The sequence below is a fragment of the Oculina patagonica genome, chromosome 6 (genome assembly GCF_052425735.1).
Source record: "Oculina patagonica isolate OP01 chromosome 6, crgOcupat, whole genome shotgun sequence".
NCBI lineage: Eukaryota > Metazoa > Cnidaria > Anthozoa > Scleractinia > Oculinidae > Oculina > Oculina patagonica.
This window is the reverse complement of record NC_135763.1, coordinates 10,491,764-10,507,171: the sequence shown is the minus strand read 5'-3', so window position 1 is coordinate 10,507,171 and position 15,408 is coordinate 10,491,764. Positions and strand designations below refer to the sequence as shown.

The 15,408-nt window shown below is 37.1% G+C and overlaps 1 protein-coding gene across 1 annotated transcript in view; it reads right to left on the bottom strand.

Moving 5' to 3' along the window:
- The window catches only part of LOC144657843 (intermembrane lipid transfer protein VPS13C-like), a 113,465-nt gene that overhangs the window by 87,604 nt on the left and 10,453 nt on the right, over positions 1-15,408 (bottom strand). Inside the window, exons 8-24 of the mRNA XM_078518204.1 lie at positions 14,090-14,149; positions 12,941-13,000; positions 12,344-12,427; positions 11,880-11,937; positions 11,691-11,764; positions 11,125-11,178; positions 10,457-10,563; positions 9,894-9,968; positions 8,002-8,092; positions 7,840-7,902; positions 6,792-6,915; positions 5,119-5,231; positions 4,367-4,434; positions 4,143-4,214; positions 1,410-1,507; positions 1,206-1,315; positions 950-1,008 (exon numbers count right to left, since the gene is read on the bottom strand). Of these exons, the coding sequence (XP_078374330.1) occupies positions 950-1,008; positions 1,206-1,315; positions 1,410-1,507; positions 4,143-4,214; positions 4,367-4,434; positions 5,119-5,231; positions 6,792-6,915; positions 7,840-7,902; positions 8,002-8,092; positions 9,894-9,968; positions 10,457-10,563; positions 11,125-11,178; positions 11,691-11,764; positions 11,880-11,937; positions 12,344-12,427; positions 12,941-13,000; positions 14,090-14,149 (1,370 nt within the window). The remainder of the gene's footprint in view (positions 1-949; positions 1,009-1,205; positions 1,316-1,409; positions 1,508-4,142; positions 4,215-4,366; positions 4,435-5,118; positions 5,232-6,791; positions 6,916-7,839; positions 7,903-8,001; positions 8,093-9,893; positions 9,969-10,456; positions 10,564-11,124; positions 11,179-11,690; positions 11,765-11,879; positions 11,938-12,343; positions 12,428-12,940; positions 13,001-14,089; positions 14,150-15,408) is intronic.

Here is a 15,408-nt window from a genome sequence, read left to right as displayed (position 1 = left end):
AACAGTTCAATTTAATATGATCTATCTTATAAAATATTATTTTTTTGGCTTTTAGGTTCCAAAATTTGGTTATGGTGTTTGCTTAAAAAATACATCCCTGACGCCATTTCTATTTATCGGTTTATATTCTAAAAATGCACCCATGACGGCATTTCTATAACTGAGCTCTGTCCTCTAAAAACTCCTAAAAAAAAAAACAATTAGATTACGTCAAGGGGGTTTTCCGTTTCTTGACAGCAATACACCCACGCAATCAAAGTCATTGTTGTGACTTTCTGTGTTGCTGCAATAATTTATGCACTCACCGGAGCGTGCAAGTCTTGTTTAGCTTGTTAAAACGTTTGCGACAACACTGCTGTCTAATTTTTTTAATTTTTCAATCAGCTCGTCTGTTAAAAAGATTGTTATTTGTTTTTCATTTTCTTTAGTTTTTTTGTAGGTTGTAAACGCTTTTCCATGAGATCTTTTCAAGTTTTTCTTTACACTCAAGTTAATTTCTCCAGTTCTCCCTCTTCCCATCTTCGTTTACTCAATAAGAGCATTTGTTCAATAGGAATTGTTTCTGGCACAGCAATTAAAGGTTGGTTGTAATTTAATACAATGGCGCCATACAACGATTGGTACACTGTCGGGTCCGGCGAATCTGCTTCAGGAAGTTAGGAATGTGAAAGCCACTCACATTTTCCTCCTTTCACACAAAAGGGCTGGCCTTGCGGGCCCCACACACATGAGAGTTTTGGCATTGCGACCCCCACACACATGAGAGTTACCGGTTGTGGACACAACTTGCAAAAAATAGCGAGGCGAGGCTGGCGAGCCAGCGAGCCAGGCGAGCCCGAGCGGTTTTTTTTGCAAGTTGTGCCACAACCGGTAACTCTCATGTGTGTAAAACAGTTACCTATGCGTTTCATTTAGTGCAGTAACCAAAGACAAAGATACATTCACTTACTCTTGAAGCTTGGTGTTTTCTGGCATGTGGAAGAATGCAACAATTTTATCAATGGTGTGCTATTAGAAGAAAAAAAAAGACAAAAAATGAAAAACAGTAATAGTCTTTGTCTAACCAAACCAGCAAAAATCTTCTTTCAGTGGAATAGCTAGTCTTTATCCAAACGGGGTTTGATATTTCATAAAGGTACAAAACTACAAAAAAAGCAGAAGTTTAAAAACAATTGATGGCATACATAATTTTATGCATAACTTACTGAATCATAGATTGCCTCAATGGGTTCCACCTTCAAGGATACTGCATAGTCTGCATTGAGTTCAAGAGGCTTAGTTTCCAATGTACACTCTATTAAAGCTGTACCAAGCCCTAAATTAAACGAAAAAAGGAACGGTCGCCAATTTCCAAGGACTGTCACAACAAAAAAGGCAGTAAAGTGTTTTTACTGAGCATTCCCACTCACTGTTAAGAGACGTTTTGGATGAAACAAGACACGGCTTGTTTACTTTGTCGTCTTCTGAAGAGCCAAGCATCTTAAATTTGTTAATCTTGGCATGAAACCTTGTTACAAAAACAAAATCAAATTACAGTGTGAATGGAATGGAATTCATTCTCTTTTATATATTTAGAGTTCATAAAGTTTTGTATTGGTAATCGTATGAATAAGAGTGTAAATAAAGAATGACATTACGAGTTAAATATTTGAAAATTCTCAAGATAAGGTGAGTTCATTTTGAAAAAAAAATAAACTTTCACTAGTAGTGTTAATTCTTAATTGCTCGGTGCTTTTAACACCTCGGTACACGTGCAAAGATATCGCCTAGGAGTGGAGATTGCCGACTTATTGTCAATAATAAAAACTATAATAATTGTACCTCGATCTTGTCTACGATTAGAAGAGACCAAGATCTGGACAAGACTTTTACTAGGTTGCCCATATGATGTGAAGGTGCTTTGATGTGGAATGTCGGTAAGTATGTAGAAATCTCATGGTAATTTAGGAAAAAGTCGAAATTTGGACAAGATTTCGGCGAGGTAAATAAGTTCTTCTTTGATAAAAGACATTACGAAAAGATATTGCTGCCTTATGTAGTGTTTCATGCTGCTTTAAGCAAATTTGTTGCACCATTGCCCACAAACTTGCAGAGACGGTCCCAATTAAGGTCTTGGTGAATTAGACGAAACTTCGTCAACCTGGAACAGATAAATTCCCAACTGCAATTTGACAAAATTTCGTCCAATTTTTTAAACGTTCACATAAATGTTGTACCAAGTTCACGGTTTTGGCAAATTTGACAAAATTTCGACAAAATTGCCAAACTAGAAATTTGTAATAAAGATAAGATGTTCTACATGACACGAGCATGGGAGAAAGAAAAATTCTGAGTCCCCGACGGGAATCGAACCCATGGCCTCCCAGATACCGGTTGGGCGCTCTAACCAACTGAGCTACGAGAGACTCGTTGTGAGCTGGGCCATTTTACTAGGTTGATATGTGACACGCGTCCTGCATACTGCTAGGATCAGCAATGTCGAATTCATCAAGTTTTGTAGTAAATAATAAAGATGGTAAATTTTAAGCTCGGTAATAAATAATAAAGATAAGATGTTCTACATGACACGAGCATGGGACAAAGAAAAATTCTGAGTCCCCGACGGAAATTTACCATCTTTATTATTTACTACAAAACTTGATGAATTAGACATTGCTGATCCTAGCAGTATGCAGGACGCGTGTCACATATCAACCTAGTAAAATGGCCCAGCTCACAACGAGTCTCTCGTAGCTCAGTTGGTTAGAGCGCCCAACCGGTATCTGGGAGGCCATGGGTTCGATTCCCGTCGGGGACTCAGAATTTTTCTTTGTCCCATGCTCGTGTCATGTAGAACATCTTATCTTTATTATTTATTACCGAGCTTAAAATTTACCATCTTTATTATTTACTACAAACTTTGATGAATTCGACATTGCTGATCCTAGCAGTATGCAGGACGCGTGTCACATATCAACCTAGTAAAATGGGCCAGCTCACAATGAGTCTCTCGTAGCTCAGTTGGTTAGAGCGCCCAACCGGTATCTGGGAGGCCATGGGTTCGATTCCCGTCGGGGACTCAGAATTTTTCTTTGTCCCATGCTCGTGTCATGTAGAACATCTTATCTTTATTATTTATTACCGAGCTTAAAATTTACCATCTTTATTATTTACTACAAAACTTGATGAATTCGACATTGCTGATCCTAGCAGTATGCAGGACGCGTGTCACATATCAACCTAGTAAAATGGCCCAGCTCACAACGAGTCTCTCGTAGCTCAGTTGGTTAGAGCGCCCAACCGGTATCTGGGAGGCCATGGGTTCGATTCCCGTCGGGGACTCAGAATTTTTTCTTTGTCCCATGCTCGTGTCATGTAGAACATCTTATCTTTATTATTTATTACCGAGCTTAAAATTTACCATCTTTATTATTTACTAGAAATTTGTAGTTTCAACAGCTGCGACTAATTTGACTAATTTTCCGATTTTGGCGAAATGTTCTTAAATTAGTAACATTTGAACGGTTTTATTACTTGGACAAGATTGACACTTTAGCCGGGCAAAATAATTACAACAAATCCACATGTTTAAGATTTTTGGCCGTTTTGGAGCCTTTCACTTTCATCGGGCCGTTAAAGCAAATTTATTTGCACTAGCTGCAATTTGCAAATACCTTTAAATCTGACATTTTAGCAACTTCGCCCTTTTCGTCAAACAATGTTTTTTGTCAAGTTGGCCAATTTTGTTATAGTGGTCATTTCTTAACATATGATATGGCAGACACAGTGCGTGTATTACCGCAATCATTGTGAGAAGTACGCCGAGGATTGTAGCATGTTAATCTCACGGTAAGTTACGCTAGAGGACTTAGCATCTTGCATCGCAACAAAGTCTCCAAACAAGTTGGCCAAACACTGTTAACATAACCTAGTGTAACTTCACCTTTTATAGCCTGTTCCAGGCGTTCGGTTAGTTGGGAAGCGGTGCGAGGAACGGCGAGCGAGAAAAGGGCGAGGGGACTAAGGAGAGGGGGCTCGTTCTTCTCCCCGCCACCCACTCTTAATTTTTTTTTTTCGCTCGCCATTTTTCGCGCTTCCCAACTAACCGAACGCCTGGAATAGGCTACACCTTTAAGTAAAAGTAACTCATTTAGCTTACTCACCGAAAAGCTCCCTGAGCTGGTCTGTGTTCCAAAGTTGCCTCAAATCCTTCTGTGTCAAGCTGAGCTATTTCACTAAAAAAAAAATTAACATAACAAGCTTGAGACAATAAGGAACAATAAGTATACTGATGCAATTACAGCAAGCTTGTAAAGTTTATTTCAACTAGTTGCATGGCTTTAATGAAAACAATTGTTGCAAAATAACCAACAAGGGTATTACTCACCTATTCTTTGTGTCAAAGAGTACTAAGGTACATCTGTCGAGGTTGAATGTTATTCTTGACTTTATGAACTGCAGTGAATGAATAAAAATTAAAAAATATTTAAAAACATTGGAGCTATAAATCTGTAAGTGAAAACGAACAAAAAGCACTGGCCAAACGGTAACGCAAGTGGACGAAAGTGGACGCAAGTAGACGTGAGTTCAACTTGCGTACAGACTTCCGTTGGGTGGCCGAGCGGACATGCAAGTTTAGTCGCAAGTCCACGCAAGTTTGAAAAAAAGTCATTTAAAATGCTACGAGGTGCAATTCAGTATTTGAAGTAAACTGCAAAAAATGCGTTGACTTGCGATGGGTGGCCAAACGGTGAAAAAATTACGTTAACTTAACAGCAAATTTGATCTGCAAAAAATGCAATAGAATAACACAACGGAAAACAAATGTAAAATTTATATAGACCAAATAGATAAGTAAGATTGTGAAGGGTTATATTTTACATGTACATTAGTGCCATTATAGAAACACAAAAAGACAGAATCTTTATGTATTAGAAGTCCTAAGCGGGAAAAATTACTGCACATGTTTTAACACATTTTTTAGAATACTAGGATTTTTAAACATATGGCTGTGAGTAAATTTTAAACACCTATCGGCAGTTGAAAACAGTTGATCTTAGACAGCACTGATTGGATTTTTTGCAGAAATAAAGATTTTATTATCTAAGAAGCAATACAGGGCAATTGTGTTCTTCTCACCTCCGTGGGGTATTTCACTCGTACACTTTCGTTGTAGTCGATAGCTTTATACAGCTTATCTTTTTCCTCGGCGGGAAGTGCTGCAACTGACAGATTTGACCAAAGTTCTTTTTCTGTACAAAATACAAAACAGTTAATGTAAATGCAATTTTGTTTACCCATGTAACACGGAAGCGCTGTCAAGAGCAACAATCCTCGACAAAACTAGTTGAGACAAACACATATCACATACTTTTCGGCAATGTCTTGACTTACGAACGGATAAAAAATAGTCTATCCCCTCTCCCCCTAGGCCCTGCTCAATGTTGTTTCATGGGGTTTACAATTCACCCAGCTTTGGGCTCCTACTTGGTGTAGAAGCACAGAACACGTCACAATAGAACAATGCCTCGCAAACCTATTGTTTTTATTTTATTCCTCGTTCTTTCGTTCTTTTGTTCTCTAATGTTATAGGTGAACTGTGTCTTCTACACGAAGTAAGAGCCCAGCTTTGTTTTAAAAAAAAACACAAAAACATTGGCAACAACGAAACCGGGGAGGCGGGAATGAGCTGTGGTACCTAAATTGTGGAAATTTGGCCAAGTGTCTCAACAGTTTTGTCCAGGATTGTAGTTCTTGAGTGTAGGGTCATAGAGATCGAATTGGAATTTGGAAGTATTGGCTTTTGTGGAGGGATGAAAATTGGAGAACCCAGAGAAGATTCTTGGAGCAAGGATAAGAACAGACAAGAAACGCAGTAATGAATCAATCAGTAAATAATCCTCAAATGTTACACAAATTTCAAAAACAAGCACATCTTTCAAACATCAATTGTTTCGTTTTAAAGAAACATAATCAAACAAAGCCATTTTATTAGCAAAAGAGGATGGATAACAATGGTAAAAATGCAGATCAATTTACAACTTGAGCAAACTTAAAAGCCTAACAACTCAAATTTTCACATTTGTTAATTTTCAGAAAACTCACTCTAAAATATCTTGAGACAAGAACTCCCAAAACAAATTGTTTTCTATATTTATTAGTTAGCAAAAGAGGTGACAAAATCTTACATTACAGCTAATTATAAAAGGTTGGAGTTAAACCCAATAGCAGTGCTCTTTTTATGTACCTTATTCTCACTTAATTTCGCGAGTACTAAATTTCGCGATTTTCGCGATTTTGAAAAATTTGCGAAATTTAATACTCGCGAAATATAGGACAGGCGAAGTTTAAAATCGCGAAATTTAATATGGTACTGAAAATATAAAAAACAATGAAACTCGATGTGTTTTATCATAGTTATTCCAACATGTCTGTCCTAAACATGTCATGTTTAGGAGTTTTTTTGTTGAATTTTGTCCATTAGTTATCTCCCACTCTATCAGTTGCACTGTTCGAACTGTTCTCTTTTCTCTTCAAAATCTCGCTCTTGCAGTCGTAGATAAACCTATCAGGTAATCAGACTGTTGAACACCTTATGTTTTGTTACGTGTATATTGCTTTGCTTGTTGTTTTTACGATGACTTTGTTTCGAGGTCAAAGCTTCATATTGAAGAATAGATAAAAATCGCGAAATTTAATACACTCCAATTGTACCTTCCTCTCAAAATCGCGAAATTATGTACTCGCGAAATAGGGCTCTTGATTTCTCGCGAAATTTAGTAAGAATAAGGTAACACAATGCATTCACGCACCTTGCTTGTCTTTATCCATAATTCCTTCATAGTCAGTAGCGCTTCCAGAACCAATACCCAGCCACAACCACCAGGGTTTTGACTTGTGTTTTTTGCTTGGATTGAACCTTTCGCTGGGAGGAACCTGGTTAAAATTGGTAATGATACATTACACCACAACTAAAAATAGGAAATATAAAGGTAATCACAAGAAAACAACTGCAGTCCGTTGTAAGTTTGAATATAGTTTGAGTACTCTGAGTTCCAAGTTAGACCCCACTCAGATCGGACAACAAAACATGTAACGCTGAATAACTCTTAAGAGAAAACGGGCAAAGTTTGCCATGACAAAAAAAAATAAGTGAAACAAAAAATCGAAATATTGTCTCCATGAAAAGAAAAAGACATCAAAACGAGCTAAGACTTTTTATCATTGGGGAGGGGGTGAATAGAACAAACTTTGTAAATTTGTATTTTTATATAGTTTTAATGTGTAAGTAGTTAACGGATATAATAATATTGTTATTTATATTTTACTTATTTTATTTTTATTTTTTAATATATATTTCACTTGTTTCTCGAAAAAACTAGCTTGTCTTAGCTATATTAAATTCGAGGATAAATAAAGTTTTATGTATATGTATATGTAACGACTGCTTTAACTATTATTAACACTTTTATTTATCAGGTGCCTTCTGCAGCTGCTATCCGTCCATTAAGTGATCTCACTCGACCACCCAACCCATGGAGACATGAAAATAGGCCAGACCACAACACCAGGGCCTACATCCCCTACTCTTTGTGAACAATAGATGTAGGTTCTTTAAATTCCCTTACACAAACTGGCGAAGTCTGGTTACCATGGTTACAATGAATATATATTTATTGTTACCGATCAAAAAGATATCAATTTAATACTAACAATATTTTACGATTTCCATGAAAACTGTTATGACATCACAAACAATTTCAAACTGAAACTGAATCAACAGTTGCACTGCATAAACACTATGATTTTTCCTACGATATTACAGTACTTAAAGTACTTCAAATTCTCATGTTAAACTACCTCTAATTCTGCTTGTCTCCGTGCAATCAAAATACTTGGAATATCAAGTTTATCCTCCAGTGACTAAAAGAAAGAGGATTGAGAAATAATCAGGCAACCAGTTTTGATTAATGACACTTTCTTTGGAGAGTAGAAGATTAAAGCAATTCCTTATACCAGTACCTGGATGCTGGTTGACACATATGACTCTTCATCTTCACTCAAACCCTTCAACTTTCTTTTCCAAAGTTCTTTGTACAAATTATACTTTTTCCTAAAAAGAGAAAAATGGACAATTGTTTTCAAAGCTTTATTCATGGTTAGCTTCAGAGAATAGAAGTACACCCAAAAGAAACAGACGGACTACTGAGTTCTCCCAAACAAACTTGCATGTTTGCACAAGATTGTGAAAACACAAAGCGGTCATCTTCTCTAGCTTGAATGTAAAAAAAAACAGGAGGTTATAACCAAACACACAAACTACCTGCAACCTCATGCAAAACAGGTCGACGTGCCAACACAAGTTGAATATTTACCAAGGTTTGCACTTTAAGAACATTCGTACTAAAATCTTCCAACATTGCAATTTTTCTTAAATTTTCACCAATGCTTGTTCACGAGCTACTTTTGTCAGAAATGTAAAAAATGGGGGTCACCGAATTCATTTCCGCGATACGCCTATCTTAAAGGTGGCGCTCGTTTAGATAAACTTGACTTCGTCACTCGATATGACCTCTGCGACTTCTTGCAACAAAAAATTTGAAATGAATTTATGCAGGCCAACTTTCTTTGTGCAAATTTGTTTGATTGGGTCTATTGAACAAATGTATTTTACTTTTAGAGACTCTTAGAGAAAACCTTGTGTTTAACAGTCGGATTTGCAAACGTTCAAATCAGCAAAATGCTGCAAAATGTAACTGATCAATCGCACGCGAAAAGAGAAAATGAAAAAATCATAACTTTCAAATTTGGCTCATTTTCTGTTAATCGTTAGAGATTTATCCAAAAATTATATAAATCCCGAAAAAAAATGGGGATCACCGACAATTTAAGGGAAGAAACTGCAAGCGAAGTTAAACCACCACCCTATATGTAAACTAAGTGTGCAGTAGGATGCACATAAACGTTTATATCGCGAATGTCCTTAAAATATTTTTCAACGTTGACTGGACAAGGGTGCATGTTGGAAGCTTGCACATTGCTCTTAGTTTGGAACTGAACTACTCGCCCTCATTTCTTATATATAAATAATTTAACCAGACTGCGCCTCGTTGGCAATTCGATTCGCTCACAGTTAACTCAGGCGCATTGTCTAATTTTTAAATAGAAACAATTAAGATAGTTTGGGAGAACTCGAAAAAGTACACCTTCGTACGTCATTTTTCGTTCTCCCAGACTTCCACTCGTGTTTTTATATAGTGTAACTTGATAAAAACAGGGAAAACGTTTTTTTTTTTTTTTTAATGTTAAAACGTTTTACAGAATTTGAATAGCACTTTCCACCAAAGATTGTCTCAAATTGTTTGCACACGAAGTTGTCTGACAACCAGTGACCTCGTAATCTCCTCATCACTACAGTTGAATTCCGATAACTCGAACCTTCAAGGGAAATCGAAAATAGTTCGAATTATCGGGAGTTCGAGTTATCGAGAGTAAAATTAGTAAGAAAATGGCCTAAAGGGGAATTAAAAAAGGTCGTGTTAGCGGGAGGTTCGAGTTATTGAGGGTTTGAGTTATCGGGATTCGACTGTACATAGATTACAACCAATATCAGCTTCCATTTAAGTCTGGTTATAATTTTAAAATCGCCGTCCATGTTATATGATCAAAAATCTGCAATATTAAATAATGATAAAAATAACTCTTGTGATCTTTTCGTAACGTTCATGTAAACACCTTAGATATTGTGAGCTTTTTCATCTGGTTTAGCTCCTCGCAATCGTAGACAGACAAATCAGATGCACTACCATTCTTATCTATAAATGGCTTATACAAACATCATGAGGTCGACTGATCCTTAACAACGGCAAGGAAGACTTGGCAGGAGAAACTAAAACTACTTCGCTAGTCTGTACCTGTGTTCCTTTATGCGTCTCCATGACCAGCATCTAATTTTCTCCTCGCAAATTGCCGTGTATGCGTATTTCCACCTGCAAATTTTATTTTAAGTTTAATATTTAGTACCATACACTGTACTTGGAAGATATATATCTATTTAAAAAAAGGCTTTTTGTTAAAGTTTAGTTTCAACCTTATTTATAGAGAAGTTGACGCAATGGAATAATGGATTGAAAATGTATTGATATAGCTGTGATTCATTCTTGGGTGTTGAATGGTAAGAGTGGTTTTCTTTCGAGTGTCATAAAGCCAAAACTAAAGTAATCACTCTAGCCAACCACAAAAGACACATACAATCCAATGAACCAATCAAAATTTGAAGCAAATACATGTAGCAAACGTGAAGTGCGGGAAAACGCGCATGAGCGAGGCACAATCAGTTTGGTTTTACGTCTGACTAGATGAAAAAGGGGCGCGAGATTTTTAAACCAATAGCTACATGTGCAAGTGTGGTAATGCAAACCAAAACAAATGCGAATTACCTTTTAATAACAGTAATATTAACTATGTTTAAGTTTACCATGCAGTTGGGTCCACTCTGACTGGCAATGTTGGTTGATATTTCTGGTAGAGTTGATTGACAGCCATCAACTCAAATGATTCAATCAAATCCATCACGTTGTGAAACTACAAGCAGTATATATATAGCGAGATAAGTTTTTAGAATAAAATGCAAGTACAAAATTTCCTTTATTTCTATGAAACTTTACTGAAAACAGTTTACTTACGGGCACATTTGCAAACGCTTTCAGAAAGGATGTGGACCTTGTAAGTGGCCTAACTCGCTACGAGTCTCCCTGTAGAGGGCCAGGAGCGTCATAAGTTCGACTCCTATTCGGTAATCAGATTATTTTGTCCCATACTCGTGACAGCAGAATTTATATCTTTCTCGACTTCAAAAACATTTTAGATCAAGCCAAAGGCATAACTACACACCAGTGTCAACATACTTAGGAATGGAATTTTTTCTAGTTTGACGGAGCAATATCATGTACCGTACAAGTACATAAATGTGAAGAACAAGGGGTCTGAAGGCACGTGAACAAGAAAAAAATTATTCCAGTCTCAAGAATCGGGTAAAATTTAATTGTCACCACTTCTGGTCTGGAAAAACTAATAAAAAGACATCGTTCTGAAATGATCAATATATTGTACACATCATTTCCTTTCTTAGTTCATTTTACTTACCTGGTTCTGTGAGAATGCCAATGACAGCTCCTGCTGTAACACCTCGATTAAAAGCTGATTAAGCAAATATATATACATTATGGTAACAATTAGCATAACTAAGTGATGTATAGCTATCTTAAAATGACCAGTTTATCTCATGGTAGTATACTGCCTACAGCCAAGCCAGTGCAATGTGCAGATACTGTGTACGGCATTTATCACTCTGTGTTAAACTTTGTTAACCTTGTTAAAAGTGCAATTTCAGATAGAACTTGTTGAGACACACCTATACACATAGCTTGCATGGCACTTGGTAGAAACTACCCTGAAAATTAATATTTCCCAACTTCCCGCCGCAGTAATGTTAACCTTCAAACTCAAGCAAAATTGAGGGAGAGAAAAAAATGAATAATGAGATTTCAATGAAAACTTGGCTTTTATTGATGATAATCTAGATGTTACATGAAAGTTCTCTCCTTGAGTATCAAAAGAGTTCCTTAATTTGATCCAGTTAACAACTAAAACAAAATGCCAATTGCTTTTAAAACCTACTGACACTAAGTTTAAAGTTATCCGTCGTTTACCTTTGGTGTATCAAGCACTATTTCTGATGATTGGTCCATAATGACATGGCACTCTGCAGACAAGGGCTTCAAAACTATCCGGAAAAATAATTAACACAATCACTGCAGATGCTAACCTTTTATTTAAAAGTTTAATAAACACACTTCCTCAATGAATTTATAAGGCGGTGCTAGATACATGATACATACTGAATTCATAATCAGATGGAGTGCTTCCTTTGCTCGAAACACCACGACTCATTCGATCCTGCAAAAACAATTACAGCAATGATAATTAAAACTAAAAACATGTTTTCACAAGTTTTACTGGTTCAAACACTGTTTAATCACGGTCAGCGTTAAGATAACAGCTTAAAATGCTTTGCACTGGCTGCGCCTTCTGATTGGCTAAAAAAAGTGAGTGACATGCGTTGACCAATCAAAGCAGAATTTAAGTCACCAAGAATTCTTGAATTTGTATTGAAGATTTTGCCTAAAGAAGTGTTTTGTTATTAAGCCATATGAACCATATTATTAGCTCATGGAAATCATTTAAAAGCAAAAAGCAACAATCCCCACTAATTTCTATTTTTTGTGTGTGTTTTGAGATTTACATCAATTCACAATTCGAGAATCTAATTCATTAAATGTTATACCTGTAATTAATCATTTACCTTCCAAGAATATTGTGTGCCAAAAAACTGGGCTGCCTTCAGATTGGTGTTCCAGTACACAGACAAGCAGTCAAGACTCACTATCTATAAATTGACAAAGTTTTAAACTATCAGCTGTTGGCTTACAGATATGCTGCATTTCTAATAAATTTCAGAAATAGCAATAACATCTAGAGATTAAAAACTGAACATTCTGTTGGAATCATTGACCACGGTACAATTGTAAACAGGCGTGGCAGCATGTGATTTTCATGTAATACGTACAAGACCCAAGATTAATCATCAACCACGCTGGATGATGAACAACTTAACAACAGTTAGCCTGAATGGCAACATGAATCAAGTGACAAGCCGTTCATTATTTGTACCAATCACAAGATTCTGAAGATACATGAGATACTAAGGATTCCCTGCTTTGACTGAGACTAAGCTTTCCAAGACTCTGAGACAACATTTTTCTCATTTCAAGACTATGTGGCAACATTCCTTGTAACATTCTCTATGTAAACAGTCTTGGATAAAATAATTAGTTCTGATCTGAATGAAAACACCCATTTTTTTTTAAAAATTCCTCTTTCCCCTAATTTAAATGCATACCTTGTATATTGTCTTTGTTGATGCATCCACAACACACTCCTGCCACAATTCATTTGTTGTCTAAAACAATATGAGGATTACTTATTAAGAATCACTTAAGAATGGTAGCCTTATGAGGGGTATTGAATGATCTTTGCTCGCATGCGAGCATGCGAGCATGGCGTTTTCCTTTGCGAGCATGAGCATTGACAAATGTTAGCCTTGCGAGCAACAAGCACTTTCAAAAAGCTACCTTCACTTAAAACCAAGCATGCAAGCACTTGTTAAAATATGCCACCCTGAGCATACCGCCCCACTAAACCCACTAAAATTTTCGAGATTCCAAGCAGAACCCCTTTTTTGCGAGAACTACAAAATTTTGATGGACCATTCATGACCCCTCTTATGGGTGTTGTGTTAGTCTCCAGATCAACTGGTCAAGTGGCCCAGGATCATTGTGCTGTACTTAGGTTAGGACACGTGACTCTCACAGTGATTCTCTTCATACAGGAGCATGTACGGAACATGCTAGGTACCCACAACCAGTTAGCCTAAAGACAACCTCACAAAATGTTGGGGATAACCTGTCACGAATAAGTAATCCATCTGGACGGAGTTAAAGGGACTATGTCACAGACTTAACCAGAATTGGAACCGCCAAAATTTGTATTTGTGTTGCATGAAACCTAAAAATAATGGCACATTTTTACTAAAAATGGCTATATTAGAGCATTAAGTCTTTTAACTAGGATCTTTGGCTGCGCATGCCTCGGATGGAAACGGATTGCAATTTGAAAACGTTAGGCAAACGTTTTCAAATTGTTTCTGCGCGTCTTAAAAAATGGATATTGTTTGCTGTAGCTTGATTTCTATCCGCAAATTAAGGTTATATCTTCCTTTAGATGTTCAAAGATAATGTTTTTATGGATTAGTTGCCTACCACTTATTTCAGAACAGTTTTGAATAAAAAACTGTGAAATCCCCGTGACATAGTCTCTTTAAGCGAGGGGTAATGCATCTTATTACAAAGTCCTATTTTCTTCGTTCCACGAAAACTGAGGATAAACCTTCCACTAATGGCAAAGGAGTTATTCCAAACTTGTATCAGGGGGTAAAAAAAACTGGCAGCAACAGTTTCAAATATTTTGCAATAAAAGTCCTGTAGCTCACCTCAGCTGAGAGATTTTGAAGAGTAAACCCCACAGCAAATGGGGTATCTGGAGATGTTACCTGTCAGAAAAACGCTGGCAATAAGTCTGACTATAAAATTCTCTCTATATTTTATCTTTTTCCTCTTCTTCTTCCACGTAACTTACCTCCTTCAATAGTGAAGATTCTCGTGAGTATTAAAATAAACAACTACTTAACAAAATAAATAAATACTATTCAAATTAAAGAAAGGCTTAAATGCTATGAATAAAAATAGATACAAAAAAAAGTCAAAGTCAGCATCGTTTGCTTAGCGCTTGATCAGACGGCAGGCATTTCTTAAAGGGCGTCAAGTTTGGTGCATTAACTGTTTCATTGGCCAGGCTGTTCCATTCTCGTATCGTTCTCGGGAAAAATGAGTACATGTGGTAGTCCATGGCAATCAAGCCTTCATGAATTTTATACATCATGCAGAGTCTAAGTGTCTGTCTCCTAGTTTGAAGGGAAGTCCAGCCGAGCTCATATAGCGTGTCCCCTACGCTATAGATGTGTTGTTGTATCTGCCAAGGACAAATCTCGCTGCCCGACGCTGCACCATCTCGAGCTTATAGATGTTTCCCTGTGTGTATGGATCCCAAACGGTGCAGGCATACTCGAGGGTAGGTCGGACCAGTGTTTTGTAGGCAGTGGACTTGAGTGCAGTAGAGTTAATCTTTAGATTCCTTTTCAGGAATCCAAGAGTTCTATTAGCTTTACTTGTGATGTTGTCGATGTTTTTGTTCCATCTTAGGTCTGATGCTATAGTAACTCCAAGGTATTTGGCTGCGTCGGCCGTTGCCAATGTCTTACCATGGAGAATATAGTCATTTTGTAACATAGCACGCTTGCTTCCTACTCTAAGTACTTCACACTTGTCTGGATGGAACTCCATTTTTCATAGGGTTTCCCATTCGGCTGACTTGTCTAGGTCTCTTTGGAGAACTTGGGTGTCACTGTCTGAGTGAATGGTCAGGTAGATCGACAATGGTGTCATCAGCAAATAGTCTGATGTTAGAGACAAGGGATTCAGGTAAGTCATTTATAAAAAAGAGGAATAAGCATGGACCCAAGACAGAACCTTGTGGTGCACCAGAGAGTACTTCAGTGTCGTCCGATGATTCTCCTTCAGGGACAACTCTCTGCGTTCTGCCAGTTAGGAAGGATTGGACCCAATTGTTTGTCCTGCCACCAATTCCATAATACTTTAGCTTGGTAACAAGACGAGGATGGCTTTGATGGTGCACTTCCTTGAACTAAAATAACTGTTAAGGCAAAAGACTGTGCATAAAGCCAAAAGTGCC